The sequence below is a fragment of the Pongo pygmaeus genome, chromosome 18 (assembly GCF_028885625.2).
Source record: "Pongo pygmaeus isolate AG05252 chromosome 18, NHGRI_mPonPyg2-v2.0_pri, whole genome shotgun sequence".
Taxonomy (NCBI): Eukaryota; Metazoa; Chordata; class Mammalia; order Primates; family Hominidae; genus Pongo; species Pongo pygmaeus.
In genome coordinates, this window is record NC_072391.2 from 31,843,821 (window position 1) to 31,871,780 (window position 27,960).

At 52.4% G+C, this 27,960-nt stretch overlaps 1 protein-coding gene across 7 annotated transcripts; it reads right to left on the minus strand.

Moving 5' to 3' along the window:
- Nucleotides 1–121: 121 nt before the first annotated feature.
- On the minus strand, nucleotides 122–27,946 carry MVP (major vault protein). 7 transcript variants are annotated; one of them, XM_054454579.2, is made up of 15 exons: nucleotides 27,642–27,946; nucleotides 17,356–17,515; nucleotides 16,934–17,129; nucleotides 14,172–14,295; nucleotides 13,962–14,093; nucleotides 12,213–12,307; nucleotides 11,061–11,297; nucleotides 7,563–7,844; nucleotides 6,181–6,425; nucleotides 5,909–6,106; nucleotides 3,256–3,642; nucleotides 2,167–2,283; nucleotides 1,868–1,994; nucleotides 764–952; nucleotides 122–388 (listed from the first exon to the last, which is right to left on the minus strand). In XM_054454579.2, exons 2-15 carry the CDS (start codon nucleotides 17,478–17,480, stop codon nucleotides 161–163), a joined length of 2,682 nt encoding a protein of 893 aa, XP_054310554.2. In that variant the 5' UTR covers nucleotides 17,481–17,515; nucleotides 27,642–27,946; the 3' UTR covers nucleotides 122–160. The 7 variants fall into 7 exon arrangements, with proteins under 7 accessions (XP_054310554.2, XP_054310555.2, XP_063510329.1 ...); XM_054454580.2 differs by having other exon boundaries at nucleotides 17,356–17,553; nucleotides 27,642–27,892; XM_063654259.1 differs by having other exon boundaries at nucleotides 17,356–17,575; nucleotides 27,642–27,892.
- Between the last annotated feature and the right edge of the window lie 14 nt (nucleotides 27,947–27,960).

The following is a 27,960-nucleotide window of genomic DNA, read 5'->3' on the forward strand; positions in this document are numbered from 1 at the left end:
CTCCAGCTCGAAAAAAAAAAAAAAAAAAAAAAAAAAAAAAGATGTCAGGGGCACCTCCTCTCCCCACCACTAAGCTCCCTGGTAACCCCAACCAATGTCAGACAAGAGAGAAGCGTTGAAATTTTAAATGCCCAGAAACTTCCATTGTATTAATCAGGAGTTAGCGCAGCACAGGTACCACGTGGTTGTCTCCAGGAGCTTGAGGGGCCTGAGCAGACTGGGGGGATATCCCCTCCCCGGGACTGGGCCCACTGGCCACCCTTCTGCCCAGGGGCTGACCCTCGGGCCCCATCCCCAGCAGCCCAAAGGCTGTGTTGAAGAGGTTGATGGGAGTGGAGCCATCGGTGATGAGGGTTGATTTCAGGCCCAGGGCCTGGAGCAGTTTTACCTGGAGGGTGAGAACAGGAGGAAGTTGAGATGGGGGTCAAACCCTGGCCACTTCAGAGTGACCCTCCTTAAGTCAGCTGGTTTGAAGGATCACCTCCCCTGCATCTGACCACCCTGCTTGACTGCCTTGGAAACGCCTGTCAGAATGTGTCCCATCCATTTCCTGTCTCCTCCGGAGCTCTGGCTCACTGCTGGGTCTAGTACAGTGGCTGACATTGATGCAGCATGACACTGAGTGAATGACCCACGATGCAGGGACAGGTCACTCACCCATCCCTTCCCCACCATCTTTCCAGATGTTGTGTTTTCTGCCTTGGCTCTGCCTTCCTGGTTCCGAGGTTGGTCCTGAAACCAATACACCTTCCCCAACTCTCACCTGCATCTCAGGCCCAGCCACAGCAAGGTCCCTGATGGTGCTGGGGCCTATGGCCTCTGTCATCTGCTTGAACTTCTTCACCTCCACTTCAGCCAGCTGCTGAGCCTTGCTCACCTCCAGCTCCAGCTGGGCCCGGGCATAGACCAGTTCCAGCTCTCGGACCTTCTGGACCCTCTGGAGCTCAGCCTCCTGGAAGGGGAAAAATCCATCATTCTTTATTTTTTGACCCAGGCTGGAATGCAGATCAGGACTCACTGCAGCCTTGAACTCCTGGCTCAAAGGATCCTCCTGCCTCAGCCTCCTGGGTAGCTGGGACTACAGGCATGTGCCACCACACCCAGTCAGTTACAAAATTTTGTTTTTGTAGAGATGAGGTCTTGCTATGTTGCCCAGGCTGGTCTTGAACTGGTCTTGAACTGACCTCAAATGATCCTCCCACCTCAGCTTTCCAAAGTGCTGGGGTTAGAGACCTGAGGCACCACACTAGGCCTCTTTTTACATTTATTTTTATTTACCTTATTTTTGAGATGGAGTTTCGCTCTTGTTGCCCAGGCTGGAGTGTAGTGGCACAACCTCAGCTCACTGCAGCTTCCACACCTCCTGGGTTCAAGCAATTCTCCTGCCTCAGCCTACCAAGTAGCTGGGGTTACAGACACATGCCACCACACTCAGCTAATTTTTTGTATTTTCAGTGGAGATGGGGTTTCACCATGTTGGCCAAGCTGGTCTTGAACTCCTGACCTCAGGTGATCCACCCGCCTTGGCCTCCCAAAGTGCTAGGATTACAGGCGTGAGCCACTGCACCCGGCCTCTTAATGGGATTTCAAGCATTAAATAAGATCATGCCTGTGAAGCACATGCGGCACTTGTGCCAAGGTGGCCAGTGCATGAGTGCCCAGCTGCAAAATGGGTGTTCTAATCCTTACCTTCCAGCAATGGAGTCAATGAATCCTACAAGGCAAAGGACTTTGCAAATGCAAAGTACTTGCATAGGGCTTTATGTTGGGGGACCTGGTGTCCTATACAGTCTCAGGGACTGTAGGGAATGGGCCTTTTCCAGGCCTCAAGGCCACCTTCTTCTTAATGCCTCCCCCCACCACTCACCGTCTCGATGGCCAAGGCCTGTGCTTTTAGCTTGGCCTGCAGCACGGACCCTTCTCCCTCAATCCGGGCTGCCTCTGCACGGGACTCGGCCTCCGCCTTGGCAGTCCCGGTGCTCTCCACGGCCATGCTGGGGAGAAGGCAGAGTCAGGTAAGACTCGGCAGACAGCCCAGTCCCCCCACGGCCTTGACTTCTGCTGTAGCCGTGCACTGTCTCATCGACACCCCACCCAGGCCTGCTGCCCACACCAGCTGCTGTCCTAAGACCCTCGGCCCCTGCCAATCTCTAGTTCTCAACCCACCTCAGAGCCTCCAGCTCCAAGAGTTCCTTGCGAGCTTTCTCAGCTTCTGACTGGTCCAGGATCTTCTGCCGCTCAAGCCGGCCGCGGGCTTCCTGCTCCAGTCTCTGAGCCTCATGCCTGGAGGAGACGGAGCGCAGGTGAGAGGCTGGCATGGGGCCAGAGCAGGAACAGGAGCGCCAAGGGCAGCAACCACCAACCAAACCCGTGCCCAGGACAGACCCCAGCCCCTAGAAGGCACCCGATATGCAACTCAACTCAGAATGGTATATGCGCCACAAGCCAGTGTCATTCTAGGCCGGACAAATGCAGGCGTGACTGCGGCCCCCTACTTTCACGCCACTTGAGTGGGAAAAGAACACGTATACAAGGAGGATTTCAGACAGTGACAAGTGTGGGAGAGACCAGGCAAAGAGGGTGCTATTCAGCTGTGAGAGAAAGAAAGTCTTCCCCAAGGAGGGGATCTTTGGGCTGAAGCCAGGAGGAGAAGCCTGCTTGGAAGGGAGCTCAGGGGCGGCGGGCGGAAAGCTTTCTGGGCAGCAGGAACAGCCATTGCAAAAGGCCTTCAGGTGGGTCCAAGTTGTGCATTGAAGGAGCAGAGGAAGCCAGTGGGGCTGGAACATGTTCTGGGGATGAGGAACATGGAAGGGGGAGGCTGGAAGGCAAATCGGGGGAGGCCGGCTGGACTTGCAGGAAGGAGTTTAGGTTTTATCACATGCAAGATGGGAGGCTGCAGGAGCCGCATCTGATACGTGCTTTTTTTTTTTTCTTTTTTTTGAGACAGGGTCAGTCTCCCAGGCCTGTTGCCCAGGCTGGAGTGCAGTGGCGCAATCATGGCTCACTGCAGCCTCAAACTCCTGGCTTCAAGTGATCTTCCTGCCTCAGCCTCTCACAGTGCTGGGATTACAGGCATGAGCCACCGCGCCCAGACTGATTCACATTTTAAGTGGGTCACCTGATCTGTTGGGTAGGGAATAGATCTTTGAGGGTAGGGATGGCAGCAGGCAGTCCATAAGGGATGCCAGCTTATCCAGTTCCCGGCAGTGGCCTGCCATGGGCATTATAGGCAGCCGAGCTCCCAGCCTCACTTACTTGGCCGCCGCTTCCTGGGAGTTGGTGGTGATCTCGATGGCCAGCTGGACGCTGCGTTGCAGGGCGTCCCGGGTCCTCTGATCCACAGGCTCCACTGACTGCACGTCCACACTGCTGACCACCAGCCCGTTTTGGGGGAAGACAGCCTGGTCCCGGGGCCTGGGCAGGGCCATGCCGTCGGGGCCCTTGGCTTCCGAGGTCTCAAAGCCAAAGACAGCAGCGCGAATGATGCGGGCTGAGTTCTTATGGAAGTCATCGAAAGTGACAGAGGCCACAGCCCCCCGCACCCGGGATGCGATGGCCTTGCAGGCATCACCTACAAAGTCTGGCACTGAAAAGAGCTTGGCCGTCTCTTGGGGGTCCTTCCGGTCATTCACCTGAAAGTGCCTGTGAACAAACAGGCCCAGAATGGGGAAGCTGCTTTCACCCAGGAATCTCTCTTTAGAAGAGACAAGGTCTTGCCATGTTGCCCAGGCTGGTCTTGAACTCCTGGGCTCAGGCAACCCTCCCACCTCAGCCTCCCAAAGTGCTGGGACTACACGTGTGATCACGCCCAGCCAGCAACTCTCTCCAAGAAGAACTTCAATACCCACCCTGTGTGGCCGGGCAGGGTCTCTCACAATAGAGAATGCTAATGTATGCCTGGTAAGGTCCTAAAAACTTAACACACGTTCTCCTTTAATCCACTCAGCCACCCTATGAGATGGCAATGATCACCACCCCCATTTTACAGATGAGGAAGTAGAGGTCCAGAGAAGTCAAGTGGCTGGCCCAAGACTTGCCGTATAACATGTGACAAGCCAGAAAGCTGAACCAGACAGCTGCTTCTGGGGCCTGTGCTCTTAACTATGATGCTATAGTGCCTGGGAATATGTTGGCAGCTGTCTGCCGCCATCAGGGCACTGGCTACTCTCAGCTAAGAGGTGAGGGACATGCTTGGGAGTATTGAATATTCTTTTTGGAGACAGTCTTGCTCCGTCACCCAGGCTGGAGTGCTGTGGCACAATCTGGGTTCACTGCAACCTCCGCCTCCTGGATTCAAGAGATTCTCCTGCCTCAGCCTCTTGAGTAGCTGGGACTACAAGCTGGGACTACAGGTGCCCACAACCACGCCTGGCTAATTTTTGTATTTTTAGTAGAGACAGGTATTCACCATGTTGGCCAGGCTGGTCTCAAACTCCTGACCTCAAGTGATCTGCCTGCCTCAGTCTCCCAAAGTGCTGTGATTACAGGCATGAGCCACCACTCCTGACTTCTTTTCTTTCGTTTTTTCCTTCTTCCTTCCTTCGAGACAGGGTCTCTGCGGGTCTCTGTTGTCCAGGCTAGAGTGCAGTGGCACAGTCATAGCTTGCTGCAGCCTCAAATTCCTGGGCTCGGGCAATTCTCCCACCTCAGCCTTCCAAGTAGTTGGGTCTATAGACATGTATCACTATGCCCAGCTAGTTTATAAAATTTTTTTGTAGAAAGAGTCTTGCTATGTTGCCCAGCCTGGTCTCAAACTCCTGGCCTCAAGCGATCCTCCTGCCGCAGCCTCCCAAAGTGCTGGGATCACAGGTGTGAGCCACGGTACCCAGTCATGAACACTGTTTCTGTACATGACTTATCTCACCCAATCCTAATAGCTGCTATTGAGCTCTGACCAATAAAGGCACTGTTCTAACGCTCATTGCATCTTTTCAATGGCCTTGTGAAGGAGGTGATGCTGTCTTCCTCATGTTACAGATGGGGAAACTGAGGAAAGCACCCTGTCCCTTGCCCAGGTCCACAGGCTGCAAATAGCAGGGCTGGGGCGCAGGCCAGGGCAGTCAGTTTCAGAGCTTGAGTTCTCACCACCCCCTCACACTGCCCACTCCCGCCAGCTGTGTCCCATGCATCTTTTAACAGCCCGACAGTTACGCATTTGGCTGCACGCACACTGGGAGCTTAGCTGGGGTAGTGTCCTGCTACTGGATCCCTGAGTCCTGACCCCAGGAGGTGAGCCCACGCTTTCCCTGGATTTGCATGAACTCCCGGGTTCCCTCTTGACCTCGGCACTGAATGAGGTGTCCTGCCCTCATGAAGAGCCCAGCACCAGCACTTGAGCAGGACTCTCCTTTTCTTGGGGTTCCTAGGCTGCACCCAGCAGGAACCCTCACCCACTGCTCGCCACCCAGTTTGTTTTTTTTGTTTTGAAACAGGGTTGACCGGGTGCAGTGGCTCATGCCTGTAATCCCAGCACTTTGGGAAGCCGAGGCAGGTGGATCACCTGAGGTCAGGAGTTCGAGACCAGCCTGACCAACATGGAGAAACCCCGTCTCTACTAAAAATACAAAACTAGCCGGGCGTGGTGGCACATGCCTGTAATCCTAGCCACTTGGGAGGCTGAGGCAGGAGACTCGCTTGAATCTGGGAGGCGGGGGTTGCAGTGAGCCAAGATCACTCCATTGCTCTCCAGCCTGGGCAACAAGAGTGAAACTCAGTCTCAAAAAAAAACCAAAAAACCAAAAAACAAAGAAACAGGGTCTTGCTCTGTCACCCAGGCTGGAATATAGTGGGGCCATCATGGCTCACTGCAGCCTGGACCTCCTAGGCTCAAGCGATCCTCCCACCTCAGCCTCCCAAAGTGCTGGGATTCCAGGAGTGCACCCCCATGCCTTGTCCCCGTTTTTTTTACCAGTTGTAGGCCAGCTGCAGTTGCAGTCTGGCATGATCCGCCGTTTCAATGGTGATGACGTCTGTGAAGAAGTCAGGCCCCAGCAGCAGGCAGAGCGCACGGCGGGCATGGGGACGCTTGGGCCGCCCAGCTGAGAGGGACAACACTGTGAACTGCTCCTCAGGACCCAGTGACACCAGCTCAGGCCCGAAGACCACGCTGCAGAGACAGCCGGGGGTCAGAGCCAGACCCATGGAGAGCCACTCCCTACACCCTGCCCTGCCAGCACTCACCGGGCTCGCTTCTCTCGGTAGTCATACACCTGTACCGCGGCGTTGTGGGGCACGCGGTAGCTGACCACACGGGTCTTGTTCCGGGGCGCCAAGGGCTGGAGGCTCTTAGCTGTGTCCTTCTCACCCCTGTCTGCCAGAGGGTCCTGCCCCTTGTTCAGCAGCTCCTCCACCCCGGGAGGCAGCTCCTTCTCCCACAGGACTTCGTCCTGGGTCAGCATGTAGGTGCTTCCAATCACAGCGCGCACCTTGGGACGAGGACAGGGAGGGACACTGCCCGTAAGGGTGGAAGGGAGGAAGATCCGCCCAGCTGTCCCGAAGCAGAGCCCATCCAGGGAAGGCGCGGCACGAGGTTAAACACCTTCTCTATGGGGAGGCCAGGCTCCACCTCAGGTTTGCCATCTGCTGGCTCTGTCATCGTGGGCTAACTACCTCACCCCTTGGGCTTCAGTTTCCTCATGTGTCAAGTGGACTTGACGGTGGCTACCTTGAAGGGTCTAGGGGTGAATGACATCTCACATGTCTAGCTCAAATAGCTCTTGGCATAGAGAAGGTGCTCAATGTTATTTCTAGAATCTTCCCTCATGGGGCAGTTTGGAGGGCACCTTGGGGACAGTGAAGTAGGCTGTGTACACAGATGCTCCCTCAGATTCCAAGCTGGACTTCCAGCTTGGATTCTTAGAGAAGGTTGGAGATGTGACCCGAGGTCAAATCAAGGTCAAGGTTTTAGGTGAAGCAGCAAAAATGAAAGATTCCACTGGGATATGGGCATGAGGCAGGAGGTCCTTCCTGTTCCCTGGCCACCCCATCCGACCTTTATGCTGGGAACCAGGTCTGCTGTGGGAAAGGGTCCCTGTCCTAAACCCCCACTTGTCCTCTTAGTGGAGGTGCTAATATTTTTTTTTGACATGGAGTCTCACTCTGTCACCCTGGCTGGAGTGCAGTGGTGTGATCTCAGCTCACTGCAACCTCCGCCTCCCAGTTCAAGCAATTCTCCTGTCTCAGCCTCCCAAGTATCTGGGACTACTCAGACCACCACCACGCCTGGCTAATGTTTGTATTTTTAGTAGAGACAGGGTTTCACCATGTTGGCCAGGCTAGTCTCGAACTCCTGACCTCAGGTGATCTGCCCGCCTCGGCCTCCCAAAGTGCTGAGATTACAGACATGAGCTACTGCACCCGGTCGGTTCTAACATTTCAAATGAGATATTTAAGGCAGAAGGATGGCAAACACTCCACATAGTGCTCTCCCCCAACCAGACAGCCCATCTGATATGGCTCTCCGTGCTGCTGAAGGCCCTGCCCACCTCTCCCACACACCCAGAGGAAGCCGCCACCAAGGCCAAGGCCACGTGGCAGCACCGCCACTCACTCCCAGCCATTACCTTTCCAGTCTTGACATCCTGCACGTAGATGCCCTCGTTCTCGTCTAGAGGGATGGCCTGGCGCTCCTCCACCACCTCCACTTTGGCAGATGGCACATACTCCAGGGGTCCGCGGATGAGCCAGCGGTCCCCAGCCTGGTGTGAGACCTTCTCCTCATCCTCCCCATCCTCCAGGGGCTGCAAGGCCCTCAGCAGCAGCCCCTGCTGCTCCGACAGCACATACACATCCTGGATGCCTTGTTCCAGCTGCTCTCCTGGCTGGAGGAAAAAAGACTTCTCTCCCTAGTGGGGAGACGTGAGGTTAGGGTCAGTGCCTTTAAGGTTGCGGGTGCTTCCAATGGTACCTCCCCAGTCCTGTGCTGTCTCAGGCCTGTGTGGAGGACAAGAGCCCCAGAAGCCCACCCCCACCCCCACATCATAATACAGTGAGGCACTGTCTGGACTGTGAGGCTCTACACAAACGCCTGCCAAATCTCATCTGGTCAAACGTGTCCTTGAAAGATTCCATAACTGTCAGGACCTAGATCCACGCAAGCTAAACCATTAAAAATCAACATGTTTTTTCTTCTTTCTCCCAGGCTTTGTTTCCTAGAGATGGTATAACCTAGGGCTTGACAAACTCTGGTTTTCAGGCCAAATCTGGATTCTGCTTTTTTTTTTTTTTTTTTGAGACAGTCTTGCTCTGTTGCCCAGGCTGGATAGTGCAGCGGCATGATCTCAGCTCTCTGCAGCCTCAATCTTCCAGGCTCAAGCAATCCTTCCACCTCAGCCTCTCAAGGAGCTGGGACTACAGATGTGCGTCACCACACCCGGCTAATTTTTGTGTGCTTCGTAGATGATGGGGTGTTGCCATGCTGCCTAGGCTGGTCTCAAAGTCCTGGACTCAAGCGATCTACCCGCCTCAGCTTTCCAAAGTGCTGGGATTATAGATACGAGCCACCACGCCCAGCACCGCCTGTTTCTTAAAAAAATTTTGAGATATAATCCACATAAGAAATTTTCCCATCTAGAGTATACAATTCACAATTCAGTTGTTTTAGTATACTCAAAGTTGTCCATCACTACTATGTTAAGTCTAGAGTATTTTCATCATCACCCTGAAAAGAAATCCTGTACCTAGAAGTTACTGCCACTCCCCACCCACCCCACCCACCACTAGTCTATTTTATGTGTTTACCTATTCTGGACATTTCACATAAATGGAATCATGCAATACGTGGTCTTTCATGTCTGGCTTTTTTCTTTTTTTTTTTTGGAGATAGAGTCTTGGCTGAGCAGCCCAGGCTGGAGTGCAGTGGCGGGATCTCGGCTCACTGCAACTACTCAGGTTCAAGGGATTCTCCTGTCTCAGCCTCCCGAGCAGTAGCTGGGATTACAGGCACCCGCCATCATGCCTAGCTAATTTTTGTATCTTAACAGAGATGGGGTTTCACCATGTTGGCCAGGCTGGTCTTGAACTCCTGACCTCAGGTGATGTGCCCGCCTCAGCCTCCTAAAGTGTTAGGATTACAGGCATGAGCCACTGCGTCCAGCCGGCTTCTTTCACTTAGCATAACGTTTTCAATTTTATCCATGTTGTAGCACGTATGTCATTATTTTTTGTGTTTTCCTAGAGACAGGATCTCACTCTATTGCCTCAGGCTGGAGTACAGTGGCACAATCATAGCTCACTATACACTCCACTTCCTGGGATCAAGCGATTTTCCCACTTTAGCCTCCCAAATAGCTGGGACTACAGGTATGCCACCATGCCTGGCCAATTTTTAAAAGTTTTTGTAAAAATGGGGTCTCACTATGTTACCCAGGCTGGTCTCAAACTCCTGGCTTCAAGCAATCTTCCTGCCTCGGCCTCCCAAAGCACTGGGATTATAGTCATGGGCTGCTGCACCTGGCCTGCCAGCCTGCCATTTCTTTCTTATGGCTGAATGATATTCCATTGTATGGATATGCTACAGTTTTTTATCCATTCATTATATATGTACATTTGGGTTATTTCTACCTTTTTTTTTTTTTTTTTGAGACAGTCTTGCTCTGTCACCCAGGCTGGAGTGCAGGGTGTGATCTCGGCTCACTGCAACCTCCGCCTCCCAGGTTCAAGCGATTCTCCTGCCTCAGCCTCCAGAGAAGCTGGGATTACAGGTGCCTGATACCATGCCCAGCTAATTTTTTTGTATTTTTAGTAGAGAAGGGGTTTTGCCATGTTGGCCAGGATGGTTTCCAACTCCTGACCTCAAGTGATCCACCCGCTTTGGACTCATAAAGTGCTGGGATTACAGGTGTAAGCCACCGTGCCTGGCCTATTTCTAGTTTTTCTGCCTGTTTTTGCAAATAAACTATTCCAGGAGCATGGCAGTACTCACTTGTTTACGTAGTGCCCATGCTGCTTTCCTGACATAACAGTAGAGTTGAAGAACTTCCACGGAAACAATGACTCATGGAGCCTGGAGTATCTACCATCCAGCCCCCTTTACAGAATGAGTTTGGCAACTCTTGGTATTCCCACATATAGTTCAGAGAGGGGATGAGGTAGCGGGTGGGAGAGGGTAAACCAAGAGGTTTATTTTACAAAAGATGACAAAGCAAAGTGAACACCAGGATATTAAAGATGTGAAATATAGTCACTGCATGATAATTCAGTCCATTACAGACTGCACATGGTGGTCCCGTAAGATTATAATGGAGTTTTTTTGTTTGTTTGTTTGTTTTTTGAGATAGTCTCACTCTGTCGCCTAGGCTAGAGTGCAGTGACATGATCTCGGCTCACTGCAGGCTTGATCTCCGGGGTTCAAGTGATTCTCGTGCCTCAGCCTCCCGAGTAACTGGAATTACAGGTGCGTGCCACCACACACGGCTAATTTTTGTATTTTTAGTAGAGACAGGGTTTCCCCATGTTGGCCAGGCTGGTCTCGAACTCCTGACCTCAAGTGATCCACCTGCCTCGGCCTCCCAAAGTGTTGGGATTACAGGTATGAGCCACTGTGCTGGCCTATAATGAAGCTTTTATATTGTATTTTTACCTTACCTTTTCTATGGCTAAAACACAAGTACTTGCCATTGTGTTCAGCTGCCTGCAGTATTCAGGACAGTCACATGCTGCACAGGCTGGCAGCCTAGGGGCAGGCTACGCCATCTAGGTTTGCATAAGTGCACTCTTTTGCACAAAGACAAAATCATCTAAGGACTATTTCTCAGAATGTATCCCCATCGTTAAGTGGCGCATGACTATATCAGAGAGAGTTTCAGAGTCTCAGGCAGGGGGTAGCCAGGAGGCCTTCCCAGAAGGGGAATTAACTTCAGGTCTGAGGGGTAAGTCAGAGGCTGCCGGGAATCAAATGGGCCAGTGTCTCAGGCGTGTAAGAACTAAGCATGCAAAGGCACAGAAGGTGTTCCTAGAACGTGCGTCTGGAGGAGAGAAGGGAGAGAGGGCAGAGGGCCTCGTGCCACTAGAGGGCATACATCTCCCAGGGCAGTCCTCTGTGGGGGGTGTAGGGACCTCACCTTGACCACACGCTTCTGCCCCAGCTGATTCTTGCCATCTGGTCCGACAGGGTCGAGAATCACGCAGTAGTTGTGGGGGCCCAGGGTGGTGATGGGCACAACTCCCAGCACCTCCTCATGGACATCTGGCACGTGGGCCTCTGTGTCCTGCACTGTCACCAGCCACTCCTCCCCAGTGCGGCGGGACACTCCCCTGAAGTCCCGAAAGTTCCGCCGAGCCCGGAGGTGCAGGGCTGTCTGCAGAGCAAGGTGTTGGGTATTTGAGTGACCTGCCTCCAACTTCACAGGATCTGTGAGCCCCATTGGCCACCAAACGCTCCCAATGCTCCCAGATCTCAGAGACAATTTCTACCAATCCAGGAATTTTTTTTTTTGAATCGGAGTCTCGCTCTTGTTGCCCAGGCTAGAGTGCAATGGTGCGATCTCAGCTCACTGCAACTTCCGCCTCCTAGGTTCAAGCGATTCTCCTGCCTCAGCCTCCTGAGCAGCTGGGATTACAGGTGCGTGATACCACGCCCAGCTAATTTTTGTATTTTTTAGTAGAGATGGGGTTTCGCCATGTTGGCCAGGTTTGTCTTGAACTCCTGACCTCATGTGATCCTCCCGCCTCAGCCTCCCAAAATGCTAGGATTACAGGCATGAGCCACTGCACCCAGCCAGCTTTGTTTTTTTTTTTTTTTTTTGAGACAGGGTTTTGCTCTGTTGCCCAGGCTGGAGCACAGTGGCATGATCATGGCTCACTGTAACCTCCGCCTCTGGGGTTCAAGCAATTCTCCTGCCTCAGCGCCTCTGGAGTAACTGGGATTACAGGCATGCTCCACTACACCCAGCTAATTTTTAAATTTTTTGTAGCGATGAGTTCTCACTGTGTTGCCCAGGCTGGTCTCAGACTCCTGGCCTCAAGTGATCCTCCTGCCTCAGCCTTCCAAATTGCTGATATTACAGATATGAGCCATTGCACCCAGCCCCAGAAAGACTGTTTAACCCTTCAGATGATCCAGAGTACTTGGGCAATCTGATCTCTGAATTTTTTTAAGTGACCCTAAAATGATTGCTTCTCTTTTACTCTCATGCCGTTCTACCACCATTCTCTGCCACTTGGAGGGTTCCCTAGCCCCAGGTCCCTTAAACCACAGCCCCCAGAGCACCAACCTTTTCCGTAAGGATGACGGCGTCCACCAAATCCAGAACCTCCTCAAACACCGCTGGGAGGTACGCCCCTACTGTGGTGACCAGCCATTCTTCCCCTGGGCCAAGAGTGGAGGGTAAGGGACAAGGGTCCTCCAGCCTGCTCCCCACCTACCCCTCCCCACAGCCTAGACACAGGGGATTGACAGATTTCATAGGCAAAAAGATGGCACTGACCCCAGGCTCAAGGTCCTGACTGCAGTCCTCTTATTCATTCTTTTGAGGCCAGAGGAAAACAAACCTCCACCCAGTTGAATTTTAAAAGCTTTTTTTTTTTTTTTTTTTTTTTTGAGACAGAGTCTCCCTCTGTTGCCCAGGCTGCGATCTCAGCTCACTGCAACCTCAGCCTCCTGGATTCAAGTGATTCTCATGCCTCAGCCTCCTGAGTAGCTGGGATTACAGGCACGTGCCACCACGCCCGACTAATATTTGTATTTTTTGTAGAGATGGTGTTTCACCATGTTGACCAAGCTGGTCTGGAACTCTTGGCCTCAAGTGATCCGCCCACCTTGGCCTCCTAAGATGCCCAAGTTGCTGCTATGCCAACAGCCTGTTCTGCCTTCTCTAAGCTCCAAAGACCAACTTTTGTCCTTCTGCTAAAACAGGCAGTAGAACTGCCTCTGTTAGAGTTGTGGATGTCCTTTGGTTTATTGGAGAAGCCAGAGTGCCTGGATGCAGGTCCCAGCCTCACCTTGCCTGGCCACACCCCAGGGCAAGCAACCTGCATTCTGCATCCCAGTTTTGATATATAGAAAGTGGGAATGGCCGGGTGCGGTGGCTCACGCCTGTAATCCCAGCACTTTGGGAGGCCGAGCCTGGTGGATCACGAGGTCAGGAGATCAAGACCACCCCTGGCTAACATGGTAAAACCCTGTCTCTACTAAAAAAAAAATACAAAAAAAAAAAAAAAATTAGCCAGGCATGGTGGTGGGCGCCTGTAGTCCCAGCTACTTGGGAGGCTGAGGCAGGAGAATGGCGTGAACCTGGGAGGCGGAGCTTGCAGTGAGCCGAGATCACGCCACTGCACTCCGGCCTGGGCAACAGAGCAAGAGAGCAAGACTCCTTCTCAAAAAAAAAAAAAAAAAAAAAAAAGAAAGTGGGAATGGTAGTACCTCGGGGTAGTACCTCTGTTGCCCAGGATGGAGTGCAGTGGTGCAATCACAGCTCACTGCAGCCTCCACCTCCTGGGCTCAAGAAATTCTCCCCCTTCAGCCTTCTGAGTAGCTGGGACCACAGGTATGTGTCACAACGCCAGGCTAATTTTTAAATTCTTTGTAGAGATGGGGGTCTCACTGTGTTGCTCAGGCTGGTCTTAAGCTCCTGGACTCAGACGATTCACCCACCTTGGCAATGTGCTGGGATGACAGGTGTGAGCCACTGTACCTATTGGCCTACATTTGTCAACTGTATTTGAACATCTGCTTTGTTGATCCAGAATCAGGTAAGTCATGGCCACTGCCCACAGCTCATGGTGAAGGTGGGGAAGGAAAAGTCACATCCGCATGGTTATGGTCACATTTTCCAACCCAAGTGGAAACAGCATGAAGCGGGGGTGGCAAAGGAAGAGCAGTGGGCAGCCCTCAACAGCTTTCAAAAGATGCCAGGAAAGTGCCTCTCTGGGGCTACAGGAGGCTTTCCTCAACCTTCCCCTGCTTCCCCTGCAGTGGGGACCCCTCCTGCCCACCCACCATCATCACCCCTTGGTGACCCCACCTGTCACCCTCTCCTTGCCATCCCGGTCCCAGCACTCCTTGCGGGCCCTCAGCCGCAGAGCCTGGTTCTGCCTGATGATGGTGGCCTGAATGATCTCCACGACCTCCACTTCCTTCCGGGGGATGTACGTGCCTGGGGAGGGAAGGTGATGGTCAGAAGGTATCAGGGCTATGGCAGGAAGGCAGGGAGCCCTATGGGGACAGAACTTACCAGGTCCCTCGAAAAGCCACTCATCTCCTGCCACCACCTTGTCTCCATCTTTATCCTCAAAATCAAGCAGCGCCTTTAGATGGAGGGCAGTGTTGGGCAGAACCACCTGCAGGGGTGTGATGTCCTAGTGGGGAAGAAGGTGGGGACACAGAACCATCAGTGCTGTGACCCCAGGGCCAAGCCTGGGTCCACAACATCCATCTCTGTATGTGCTGAAATAAGACTGGGGTGGAGGGGGCACAGTGGCTCACACCTGTCATCCCAGAACTTTGGGAGGCTGAGGTAGGAGGATCGCTTGACCTCAGACATTCAAGAACCAGCCTGGGCAACATAGCAAGACCCCATCTCTAAAAAAAAAAAATGTAGCCAGGCACGGTGGCGGCACACACCTGTAGTCCCTGCTACTCCAGAGGCTGAGGTGGGAGGATCACTTGATCCCAGGAGGTTAAGGCTTCAGTAAGCTATGACTGCACCACTGCACTCCAGCCTGGGCGGCAGAGCAAGACCCTGTCTCAGGAGTTCAGATGAAGGAGGTTAGAGAAGGCCCTTTGAACTGAAACTGGGGCTCAAAGGAAGAGCTGGCTTTTTTTTATTTTTGGAGATGGGGTCTTCCTGTGTCATCCAGGCTGGACTGCAGTGGTACAACCATGGCTCACAACAGCCTCAATCTACCAGGCTCATGTGATCCTTCTGTCTCAGCCTCCTGAGTGGCTGAGATTACAGGTGTGTCACCACCCCCAGCTTTTTTTTTTTTTTTTTTTTTTTGAGACAGAGTCTTGTTCTGTCACCCAGGCTGGAGTGCAGTGGTGCGATCTCAGCTCACTGCAACCTCCACCTCCCAGGTTCAAGTAATTCTCATGCCTCAGCCTCCCAAGTAGCTGGGATTACAGGCACATGCCACCACACCTGGCTAATTGTTATATGTTTAGTAGAGATGGGTTTTTGCCATGTTGGCCAGCCTGGTCTCAAACTCCTGACCTCAAGTGATCTGCCTACCTTGGCCTCCCAAAGTGCTGGGATTACAAGCATGAGCCACTGTGCCCGGCTGAACATACTTAAAATGAAAGCTTAGGCAGGGCGTGGTGGCTCAAACCTGCAATCCAAGCATTTTGGGAGAATGAGGTGGAAGGATCGTTTGAGCCCAGGAGGTCAAGGCTGCAGTGAGCTATGATCACCCCACTGCACTCTCGTCTAGGCAACAGGGGGAGATCCAGGAAAAAAAAAAAAAAAAAAAGGCCAGGCGCAGTGGCTCATGCCTGTAATCCCAGCACTTTGGGAGGCCAAGGCGGGTGGATCACGAGGTCAGGAGATCAAGACCACCCTGGCTAATATGCTGAAACCCCATCTCTACTAAAAATACAAAAAATTAGCCGGGTGTGGTGGTGGGCGCCTGTAGTCCCAGCTACTCGGGAGGCTGAGGCAGGAGAATTGCGTGAACCTGGGAGGCGGAGCTTCCAGTTAGCCAAGATTATGCCACTGTACTCCAGCCTGGGCAACAGAGTGAGACCCCATCTCAAAAAAAAAAAAAAAAAAAAAAAAAAAAAAAGGTACAAGAATCCCTATATACTTTTCACTTGGATTCCTTAAGGGTTATTGTCTTAATCATTCTTCATTTTCTCTCTACACACACACTTCTTCCCCTAAACTGTCTACACCTAAGTGGACATGAAGGTCTCTAAAAGTTCCCCATGTCCTGCTATTATGCTTTCAGGATCAAGCAGCACTGGTTAGTAAAGTCAGTAAAAAAACCATTAAATGGGGCTGGGCGTGGTGGCTCACGCCTGTAATCCCAGCACTTTGGGAGGCCGAGGCCAGTGGATCACGAGGTCAGGAGATCAAGACCATCCTGGCTAACATGGTGAAACCCCATCTCTACTTAAAACAAACAAACAAACAAAAAAAAACCATTAAATGGCCAGAAGGTAAAGGTGGAAGAACAGGTAAAGGAATGAAGGTGGGACACCCACCTGCACAGGCCCAGGCCTGAGGCCAGCAGGGACAAGAGCCTGGCTGTAGGTTCAGGCCTGTGATGGCTTCTCCTAAAACAGGCACAGCCTGGGGCCTGGGCTTGTCACTGCTGCTTTGGCACCGCCCACCAGTGCCTGGCACTGGGTGAATGAACTGCTTAACCTTGGCACATGTCATTTAATGCCAGACTGGCTGGGCACTTCTGGTAGGCTCTGGAGCCTGGGAAGGTGAGATGGGCCAACAGTTCTCAGAAAAGAAGCAGGTGTGTTTGGGGCATGTGTGGAGGATGGGGGTGGCTGGAGGTGAATGGAGGTACAGTGAGTCAATTCTACCCTTGGTGAGAGCCAGCAAGTGTCTCTCCCCACCCCTCCCACCGCCCTGGTTTGTTTTCCCTTTAGAACTCAGTACAGGCCGGGAACAGTGGCTCATGCCTGTAATCCCAGCACTTTGGGAGGCCGAGGCAGGTGGATCACCTGGGGTCGGGAGTTCGAGATCAGACTGGCCAACATCGTGAAACCCTGTCTCTACTAAAAATACAAAAATTAGCCGAGCGTGGTGGCGGGTGCCTATAATCGCTGCTACTCGGGAGGCTGAGGCAGGAAAATCACTTGAACCTGGGTGGAGCTTCCAGTGAGCCTAGATTATGCCACTGCACTCCAGCCTGGGCGACAAGAGCGAAACTCTGCCTCAAAAAAAAAAAGAAAAGAAAAAAAGAAGGAGGAGGCAGCAGTACAGAGCCCGAGGCAGGTGGAGGACAGGTAGGGTGGGGCATAGGGAGTAAGGAAACCAGGTACCTTTTCCAGCACCTCCCCTGGGTACAGGGGGAAGGGGTCCTGGGCCAGCCGGATCTCGAGGTCAGCATGGCGAAGCCGAACTTGCCCTGTGACATCAAACAGCACCAAGCCCTGGGCATCCCGAGACACAGGGTTGGCCACTGTGCAGTAGTGACGTGGGGGGACGGTCACCATGCGCATAGGGGCAAACAGTACCCTGCAGGAAGATGAGAAGAGGTGTGAGGACCTGGGACCAGGTCTCCACTACCAAAGAGGACACCAAATGAGAGAGAAACCTCTCTATCACCCAAGTGAGGGCCACTCCTGCTTGGGAACAGGGAGGAGGATAAGGACCATCATGCCAGCCAGACTAACAGGCCCCCACATCCCCAAGGATCCCCCACATCCCCAAGGATCCCCCACAGCCCAGCCCCCACACCCACCTCTCATTGTCCTGCCGGATGTAGGTCTTTGGCCCGACCTCCACATGGGACACATTGCTGTTCTGGTCCAGCACATGGATATAGTGGTATGGGGGGATGCGGATGATGAACTCTTCAGTTGCCATGGTGACTTCTAAGCCCAGGGCTCACAAGAAGATGACTGGCAGGTGGAGAGGACACAGGATGAACCCGGGGAGCCTGGGGTGGTGCAGGCATGAATCTGGAGAGAGGCTCTGGGTGGGATACGGCCCTACCTCCTCCAGCCAGGCCACTGCACCCTTCCCTGCCTGCATCCGCATGTCCACTGCTCCCTGTCTTCACCCCACCCAAGACGACACAGCCCATCCTGACCTTACCTTTGCCAAGAACTGCTTGATGCAGTGAGCCACAGAGGCCCAGGGTTCCTTGCCAATTCCTTTCCCTCACTCCCATCAACTACCTCCCCCTACACTGCCACCAGCACTGCAAAGAGCTTCAGATCAAGGTGCTCCCAGTCTCTAAGGTGGAGAGATATAGCAAGCTAGGAGACTGGGGAGCCATGGAGGCGGTGACGTGGCTTTGCCCAGCACGCAATGGGCAGCTGCTCTGAGGAGCTGCCTGGCTCCTCCAGAGGGAGGCAGCCCTTTATTTCAGAGAATCCTGAGGCCCCAGCTGTATTCAAATGTCAGCCCATAGCCAAAGAATATCTGTATGTCTCAGGTAGTCCAGTGGCTAGGATTCGGCCATAAACAAACAAAAGGAATGTTTACATGAGCTGTGTCTATGTTCCCCCACCTTTCCTATGCTTTAGTAATCCTGGGCTGAATGTGAAGACCTAGTCCACTGTTCACGAAAGGGATCCCAGATGGAACTGAGGCTTCCATAGAACCAGCTACATTAGTAACACTGCAAATCACTCTGGCCCCCTCCTCCCCAGTTCTCTCTCACCCTCAGCTCCTGCAGTTGTGAGCAAGGGTAGGGTGGAAAAGAAGGAGAAGGGGGATGATTATCATGTTCCACCCACCCCATCCCACCTGCTTCTGAATCCTGAGTGGTTTCACCCAGTGCTTGGCCTGTTCGGGAATGTCACATGCCCTACCTAAGCCCCACCCCTGCCCCCAGCACTTTGGAATTTGGACATGTCCCTTTAAGTCACATAAATGGGACCAAGTTTACTAGGTGCTCCAGAGCCTCATCCTTAAGAGACACAGGTCAGACTTTTTTTTTTTTTTTTTTTTGAGACGGAGTCTTACTCTGTCACCCAGGCTGGAGTGCAGTGGTGCGATCATAGCTCACAAAAGCCATGCCTCAGCCTCCTGGGTAGCTGAGACTACAGGTGCATGCCACCATGTCTAGCTAATTTTTTTTTTTTTTTTTTTTTTTTTGGTAGAGATGAGGTCTCATTATGTTGCCTAGGCTGGTCTCGAATTCCTGGCCTCAAGCAATCCTCTTGCCTCTGCCTCCCAAAGTGCTGGGATTACAGGCGAGCCATCACACCTGGCTGATGAGGAGCCTCTTTTGTCTAGTGGTGCCCTCAAAAATGTCTGGCCAGGACAGGTGCAGTGGCTCATGCCTGTAATCCCAGCATTATGAGAGGCAGAGTGAGACTCCATCTCAAAAAAAGAAAAAAAAGAAGTGTTTCCTCATCAATTCCACCATCTACCCAGCCTCCAACCCAAGGTGAAAAATACAAGTGAGGGGAAGAAGGCAGTGGCCTGGCCGAGGAAAAACAGGCAGGAGCCATAGATTACAGAATCAAGGCTGGATACAGCCCAAGAGGAGTTATACTTGAGCCCCACGATCTGTAAAACTTCAACTTTTTGTTTAGAAATTGTGAGTCTTCACAAAATCCCAATTCCTGCTTCACTTGAAGAATTAGAAGACCAGCAATACAGCCTACAGTCAAGCAGCAGCTGCCCCATTTAGATGGAACACAAGCTTTCCCACCTACCACAGTCCCCACCACCCCCTGCTGCCTTACAGCTATGCCATTGCACTGCCCGGCTCTTGTTTAAAAACCCTTTAACTTGGCCGGGCGTGGTGGCTCACGCCTGTAATCCCAGCACTTTGGGAGGCCGAGGCAGGTGGATCACCTGAGGTCAGGAGTTCGAGACCAGCCTGGCCAACATGGCGAAACCCCGTCTCTACTAAAAATACAAAAATTAGCCAGGTGTGGTGACGGGTACCTATAATCCCAGCTACTAGGGGGGCTGAGACAGGAGGATTACTTGAACCTGGGAGGCAGAGGTTGCAGTGAGCAGAGATCGTGCCATTGCACTCCAGCCTGGGCAACAAGAGCGAGACTCCCATCTCAAAACAAAACAAAACCAAAAAAACCCTTTTACTCAGCAGCGTCCAATAGAGCTTTCTACAATGATGAGAATATTCTAAATCTGTGCTGTCTTTGGACTAGCCACATCCACATATGGCTCCTGAACACTTAAAATGTGGCTAATGGCCGGGCATGCCGGCTCACACCTGTAATCTCAGCACTTTGGGAGGCTGAGGTGGGCAGATCACGAGGTCAGGAGTTTGAAACCAGCCTGGCCAACATGCAGAAACCCTGTCTCTACTAAAAATACAAAAATTAGCTGGGCATGGTGGCACGTGCCTGTAATCCCAGCTATTTGGGAGGCTGAGGCAGGAGAATTGCCTGAACCTGGGAGGCAGAGGTTGCAGTAAGCCAAGATCTCACCATTGCACTACAGCGCTGGGCGACAGAGCAAGACTCTGTCTTGGAAAAAAATAAAATGTGGCTAATGCATCTGAGGAACTAAATTTTTAAGTTATTTTTTGAGACAAGGTCTTGTTCTGTTGCCCAGGCAGGAATGCAGTAGCACAATCATGGTTCACCGCAGCCTCAACCTCCAGGCTCAAGTGATCCTCGCACCTCAGCCTCCCGAGTAGCTGAGATTACAGGCACGTGCCACCATGCCTAGCTAATTTTTTAATTTTTTTTTTGCAGAGACAAGGTCCTGCTATGTTGCCTAGGCTGGTCTTGAACTCCTGGGCTCAAGAAATCCTCCCGCTTCAGCCTCCTAAAGTGCTGAGATTACAGGTGTGAGCTACCGTACCTAGCTAATTTTAATTTAAATTGCCAAATATGTCTGGTTGATCCCATATTGGACAGTAGAGCTCTAAATAGTTGAGATCCAGAGAGGGACAACGAATCCTTTAGGGCCACAAGCAAGTTAATGGTGCTGTCGGGACTAGAACCCTGGTGGAATGCCTGGTCCTGTCTTTCTAGAGAGGCATCATGGTCCTGTGGTTCGGGGCACCCATTCCGACCCAGACTGCCCGGGCTTACAACTCTGATCAGCTATTTTCGTGTTTTCATATAGTTTCTTCACTGCCTTGCCTCATTCTGAAAGAGGTCACAGTTTTGGTCTGTTTTCCTAGCACACTTACCACATCACAGGGAGGTTATTCTGCTGCTCATTCTTTCATCTTGCAACTTTGTATGACATCTGACCTTGATCTCATTTTCTGTTGCTCATTTTTGCTCAAAGTTACTTTCCCTTTGCTTGTAGGAGGGTGGCTTGTCTAACATCAGAGCTCCCTCTTCTGCGGTTTGGGAACACAGGGGCTTGCTTTCCGATGTCCTGGCTCTGTTCCTCTCGCCACTCTTATGGGGACCTTGTCTTTTCTTCCTATTGCCCTGTCCTGCTCACCTTTGATTCCATCCCCCAGTTGCTCCACAATACGGGGCTCTGTTCTGGAAAGACAACTTCCTAGAGTCCAGAGGGCTGGGACTGCCTAGATCTGGATTTTTTTTTTTTTTTTTTTTTTTTTTTGAGATAGAGTCTCACTCTGTCGCCAGGCTGGAGTGCAGTGGCGCAATCTCGGCTCACCGCAACCTCCGCCTCCCCAGTTCAAATGATTCTCCTGCCTCAGCCTCCCAAGTAGCTGGGACTACAAGCGCCCGCCACCATGCCCAGCTAATTTTTTGTATTTTTTTTTTTAGTAGAGACGGGGTTTCACCACGTTGACCAGGATAGTCTTGATCTCTTGACCTCGTGATCCACCCGCCTCGGCCTCCCAAAGTGCTGGGATTACAGGCATGAGGCACCGTGCCTGGCCTTTTTTTTTTTGAGATAAGGTCTTACTTTGTTGCCCAGGCTGGAGTGCAGTGATCACAGCTCACTGTAGCCTTGAACTCCTCAGCTCAAGGGATCCTCCCATCTCAGCCTCCTAAGTAGCTGGGACTGTAGGTACGTACGGCCACGCCTAGTTAATTTTTAATTTTTTGTAGGCATAAGGTCTTTGTTGTCCAGGCTGGTCTCAAAATCCTGGTCTTAAGTAATCATCCAGCCTTAGCTTCCCAAAGCACTGGGACTACAGGTGGAGCCACTGCGCCCAGCCAGGATGCCTGGATCTTGGCTCTCACCCTTATGGGATCAGTGATTTGAACAAGTCCCTTGACCACCCCGTGCCTGTTTCCTCATCTACAAAATGAGAATGGATAACATCATCAACCGAGTTAGCACATAAAGCACTGGGAACAGAGCCTGGCTCTTCATCTGTACTCTGTTTGACTGCAGAGGAGGGAAGAGTGCCTGAAGCCCAACTTTCCTATCCAGTGAGGGATCTAGGGAATATAACCAGTGCCGGGGGCTCCCCACCTGACCTGGCATGCTGGTTTAAGCCTCAGTTGTTTACTGGTCAGTGGCTTGTTTCACCCCAGCTGCAGGGATGGAACAGCAAGTAGGGGCTTCACTGCCAAGTGAAGCTTTCTCCACTGCTCCCTTGGAGGGTTCTCCGCAGGGCCGAAACCTGGCCAGGAAACCAGATGGGAGAAGAGGAAGGGCTGGGGCTGTGAGCGGAGGTATGGACAGGGCTCTGAGGCCCCCCAGGGAAGATTTGAACTCTAGAAGGCTGTGCAAGGTTGGAAGCAGGCTCTGGGAACAGCCTCCATTTGGTTCATCAATGGATAATCTCCCCAACACCCCCCACAGCTAAGGCCTCTCCACCATCTGCCGCCCCAGCTGGGCCCAGTCAGGGGGTCTGAATGCCTCGCCCAGCTCAGTGACTCAGCAAGAGTCATCCTCACGGCTGGACTCCTGCCTTGTTCTGAGGCCAAGCCCTCGGCAACTGCCCCTGCATCAGCACTAGGACCCCACCTCACCTCCCTGACCACCCACCTGCTATGCCCTAAACCTGGGCCTTCTGCCTAGACCACCCAGGACAGGTCTTGCCTTCTACCCTCGCCATCCATGGAGGTGAGCCAGGGAAACCCTTTGACTCAGGCAGCACATTGGTGACAAGTCTCAGATTGAGGTTTTTGTGATTTCCTTCCAGATGACATGCGCAGTTAGAGCATTTTACTTAAAATAGATCAGGGCCCTCAAAAGACAATAGCAAGGATTGTGTTGACCTTTGGAAGGCTCTGCCCAGCCCTCAGGCTTGGCCCCTGCTCCCCAGATCCACTCATCCACCCAACTTCCTTCAGTCTCTGCTTCTGAGACCTGCCCTAGTCGGCTCTCAGTGTAGACGCCCAGTCTTGCCTGATCACACCTCCCTCAGGTGTCATGAGGCTCCTGCAAAGAACCACAGCCAGCTTTCACCCCAAATCCCACCAGGGTCTCTCCCACCATGAGGGTAAATAGGCAGGAACTAAATAGCCTGTCCAAAGCAGAAACCAGGTTCATTGTCTAGTTAAAGGAGGGGCTCTTGCCTGAGAGAGGTGGCTCATACCTGTAATCCCAACACTTTGGGAGGCTGAAGGTGGGAGGATGGCTTGAGGCCAGGAGTTCAAGACCAGCTTGGGCAACATAGCAAGGCCCCATCCCATCTCTTTAAAGTAAGAAAAAAAAAAAAGGGGTGGGGGTGAGGAGACCGGATCAGACTCTTCGCTCAACAGTAAACTTCTGCTACAGCAAAACTTAATAAATAAACGAGTCATGAGTCACTACTTCCCAGAGATCTTCAGGGTCAACTGTGAGTAGCTGATGTACTGAGTCTCTCTTTTTTTTTTTTTTTTGGAGACTGTAGCCCAGGCTGGAGTGAAGTGGTACAGTCTCGGCTCACTGCAACGTCCACCTACCTCCCAGGTTCAAGCAATTCTCGTGCCTCAGCCTCCTGAGTAGCTGGAATTACAGGCACATGCCACCAAGCCTGGCTAATTTTTTGTATTTTAGTAGAGATGGGGTTTCACCCCAGGGTGGTCTCAAACTCCTGAGCTCAGGCAATCTGCCTGCCTCAGCCTTCCAAAGTGCTAGGATTACAGGCGTGAACCACCATACCCGGCCCCTAGTGAGTCTTAAATAGCAATTGACCAAGTGACCACACTGCCTATGGGGTCTGCAGTAAGTAGAGTGGTACCACCTGGAGGCTTGTTAGCAACGAAGCCTGGGGCCCCACCCCAGAGCCACTGAACCTCTGAATCTACCGGCATTTTAACTCGACCCTCAATGACTTGCATGCACATTAAAGTTTGAGCAGCTCTGGTCTAAAGCAGAGACTCTTGGCTCAGGCTACACACTGGTCAACTGGAAATCTGTTTTTTTTTTTTTTTGAGATGGAGTTTCGCTCTTGTTGCCCAGACTGGAGTGTAGTCACGCCATCTCGGCTCACTGCAACCTCTGCCTCCCGAGTTCAAGCAATTCTCCTGCCTCAGCTTCCCAAGTAGCTGGGATTACAGACGTACGCCACCACACCCAGGTAATTTTGTATTTTTTTAGTAGACAGGGTTTTGCCATGTTGGTCAGGCTGGTCTCGAACTCCTGACCTCAAGTGATCCACCCACCTCGGCCTCCCAAAGGGCTAGGATAATAGGTGTGATCCGCCGTGCCAGGCCTTCTGGAGACCTTTTTTTAAAGCCACCCATCTCCAGTGATTCTATTTAATTGGTCTGGGTGAGGTTCACCCATTGCTATTGTAAAAAGTTCTTCTTCTGACTTTTTTTTTTTGGGGGGGGTGAGTCTCGCTCTGTCACCCAGGCTGGAGTGCAGTGGCGCGATCTCGGCTCACGGCAGCTCCGCCTCCCGGGTTCACGCCATTCTCCTGCCTCAGCTGGGATTACAGGCGCCCACCACCATGCCTAGCTAATTTTTTTGTACTTTTAGTAGAGACGGGGTTTCACTGTGTTAGCCAGGATGGTCTCGATCTCCTAACCTCGTGATCTGCCTGCCTCGGCCTCCCAAAGTGCTGGGATTACAGGCGTGAGCCACTGCACCTGGCCTCTGACTCTTAATATATATCCAGGATTGAGAGCCAGTGGGAAAATGTCACTCCAGCAGGTTTTATCACTGCCAGCATGCTCCTGGGCCACTTACTAGCCTCTGAGCCTTCCTCTCCAGTGAGGTGAGAATAAAAGTGACTGTTGACCAGCCTTGGTGGCTCCCACCTGTAATCCCAGCACTTTGGGAGGCCAAGATGGGAGGATCACTTGAGGCCAGGAGTTCAAGACCAGCCTGGGCAACATAGGGAGACCCTGTCTCTATAAAAATCAGAAAAAACATTAGCTAGGTATGGTGGTGCACACCTGTCATCCCTGCTACTTTGGATGCTGAGGTGGGAGGATCGCCTGTGCCTGGGAGGTCAAGGCTGCAGTGAGCCGTAAATGGAGCACACAAGTGCGCTCTAGCCTGGGCAAGAGTGAGGCCATCTCAAAAAAAAAAAAAAAAAAAAAAAATGACCGCTCTTCAAGTCAAAGGTATCAGAGACTGGAGGGTCTCTGGTGCACAGTAGGAACTGGGAGGAGGATAAAGACCAGTTTCAGGCCGGGTGCAGTGGCTGTAATCCCAGCACTTTGGGAGGCCAAGGCAGGTGGATTGCCTGAGCTCAGGAGTTTGAGACCAGCCTGGCCAACATGGTGAAACTTTGTCTCTACTAAAAATACAAAAATTAGCCGTACATGGTGGCAGGCAACTATAGTCTCAGCTACTCGGGAGGCTGAGGCAAGAGAATTGCTTGAACCAGGGATGCAGAGGTTGCAGTGAGCCGAGATTGCGCCATTGTACTCCGGCCTGGGGGACAGAGCGAGACTCTGTCTCAAAAACAAAAACAGCTCCGATTGCATGCTGCTCATCAAGGGCAGGGAATTACACTCATTCTCCTCCAGCCCCTTCCCTTACCCAGGTCCAGGCAGCCTTTGTCCCCAACCCCGGGACTCTTGCTCCAGGCAGTCCTGAGGTTGGAGGTAAGGTTGGTGACCCGGCCCTGCCCCGCCCCCAGACCTTCCCACAGCTTCAGGTTCAGGAAAAGGCACATGAAGTTTGGTATAAACAAGGACACAACTTCACGGAGTTTCTCACTGATTTAGGTTAAATATTCTAGTCTTTAGAGAATGGGTCACATGACTCAGGAATTGCCAACAGCCTGTTTTCACCCTGCGGCTTCCTGGTTTACCCACTTTAGGAGACGACTAATGGAAATTGAGACTCTGTCTCATAAATTGCCTTCTTTTTTTTTTTTAAAGCAGCAGTTTTAGAAACTTTTCTTCCCAAGGAAATTGTAACTGAGCTCCAGCCTAACTGGGCCACTCTGTGGGAAGGGGAGCAGCCTGGTGGCCTTTGGGAGGTGAGGGGGAGACAGAACAGCTCAGCCAGCCCAGACCTCCACTTGTCCTCCCTCCTCCCACTCCTGCCAATTAACACCAGTCACCAGAGGCAAGAACCGCCTAGATCAGAAGCGACCCAGGAACCAGGCTTCAGAACCCCTGATCTTAATATTTTCTCAACTTGCCTAATCATAGGACTGAGCTGTAATTCTTTGAAAAACAAAAAACAAAAAACAAAAAAACCCCAACCACACACACACAGAGACAGAGTCTCGCTATGTTGCTCAGGCTGGTCTGGAACTCCTGGCCTCAAGCCATCCTCCCACTCAGGCCTCCCAAAGTACTGGGATTACAAGCCTCAGCCACCGCATCCAGCCCTGAGCTGGAATCTTAACCCCACTCCTGCTGCTTTTTGCAGGCCTTACTTCTGACTCACTGGGTCTAAGTTTCTGGGAGAGAGCCTCTGGACCCTGTGTTCTAGGCAAACGCCCCTAAATAACAGCTCCCACTTCCGATGAGCTTAATCTGTGCCAGGTAGTGTTAAGTGCCCTCAATTAACTCATGTTATCCTCACAAGAACCTGCAAGTTAAGAAACTTGCCCAAGAGCACACAGTTATCAAAGGATGGAGCCGGAAGTCCAACCTGGGTATAACTGTAGAGGCCACAAACTGGGAGGCAGTGGCTTCTCAGGCAGAAACACAAAGATTCTAAGCCAAGAACAAGGACTAGAGGAACTGGGTGGGGCTGTGTACTGCCCAGATGGTGCCAATGGCAGTTCAAAGGTGAGTGTTTCCTGTAAGCTGGGCCAGCGACCAGCCTCTGCTCCCCTAGAACCTGGGAGGGCAGCACCCAAGATAACCTGAGCACCCCGTTACCTTGGAGCCCTGAGGCTGTCTCTGGGCCACCCACTCAAGGTGGCCCCCCTACCTGTTCAAGGCTACATACAGAGGGCTGTCCTGCCCAAACAGCCACACCCCAGGGCCGACCCAGTGCTCTGTGTACCAAGGGAGTTTCTGGCAGAGCCACCTGATACCCCACGTGACAGCCGGCCTCTCCCCCATCACCCAGGGGCAACCCAGGCAGAGAGCTGAGAACACAGGGGCAATAAGCCTCGCTATCACCTCCACCCCCAAGTGCTTGGCTCCCAAGGGACAGCTCTAAAATCCCCAGAATCTCAGGCTGGTGGGTCCAGCTGAGAATCCTAGTTTTCACTTTCTCCTCCCAAAAAGGAAAGAACCTTGGTCACTAAATTCTATGCCTTCTGGAAATCACTCTGCTAATGACTTCCCGAATGATCAATTGAGGCCAACAGCTGGCCCAGCCCTGCGTGGAGCAGTAAGAAACCCTCATCTGTCAGAGTTAAGGGGCCTGAATGGGTACAGGTCACATTCTTGGAGCTCAAGGTGACAGGCCAGAGCCCAGGTCCCCAGGACAGTGCAGGCGAGTAGAGCAAGCACCAATCTAGGGCTAAGATGGGGTCTGAATGACCCTGTAAGGTTCCCCACCTGATTTCCCAAATGGGACCCTGAAGTCAGAGACAGGCCTGAGAGTTGCAGGGGGGTGGGGGACCGGTGTTGGTGTTAATCTGCCTTTACTTCAACACCCAGAAACCGCCAACTATTGGAAAGTGAAACCTCCAAAAGCAAAGCCACCACCCATCCCCCTTTCCCACTCTGATTCAGACATGTTTTCCCTGCCCCAGCACAAGCAAGGCCCTTGAAAGCAAGACAGGACTAAACAGAGCCTCAAAGGATACAAAGATCTGCCCCTGATTTGGGGTTTGGGGGGCTAATACAATGTACTCACATCTAGAAGTGCAGGTAGCTGCAACAAACGCCTCGGATGGGGAACTCTCACCCTGCCTTGGGGATCACTTCCCGGCAGGGCAAGGCAGGCCAAGCCCAGGGGTGGGACTTGAGAGTTAAAGGGCCCGTGCAGCTGGTTCTCATTTTATCCTCCCGGCTGCTTCTGCTGCAGCTGAAGGCACACTGCTCCCTGCGTGCTCATGAGTTTCTGCCTTGGAGCCAGCTGGCTGCACTGGAGTGGGACTGGGAGGGGTTGGAGGGCCCGAGATGGGACAGGTGCTGACTGAGGGCACCTCTGCCCATCTGGCTTTCATTTTCCA

Bases quoted from the DNA above. Each gene is read 5' to 3' on its own strand.
- MVP (XM_054454579.2), bottom strand. From the start codon at position 17,480: ATGGCAACTGAAGAGTTCATCATCCGCATCCCCCCATACCACTATATC. The intron at 7,845-11,060 runs GTGAGGTCCCTA...TCTCCCCACTAG, and splicing joins GGCAGAAGCGTGTGGTCAAG to GGAGAGAAGTCTTTTTTCCT. The intron at 389-763 runs GTGAGAGTTGGG...CTCACCCTCCAG, and splicing joins TGGCTGGGCCTGAGATGCAG to GTAAAACTGCTCCAGGCCCT.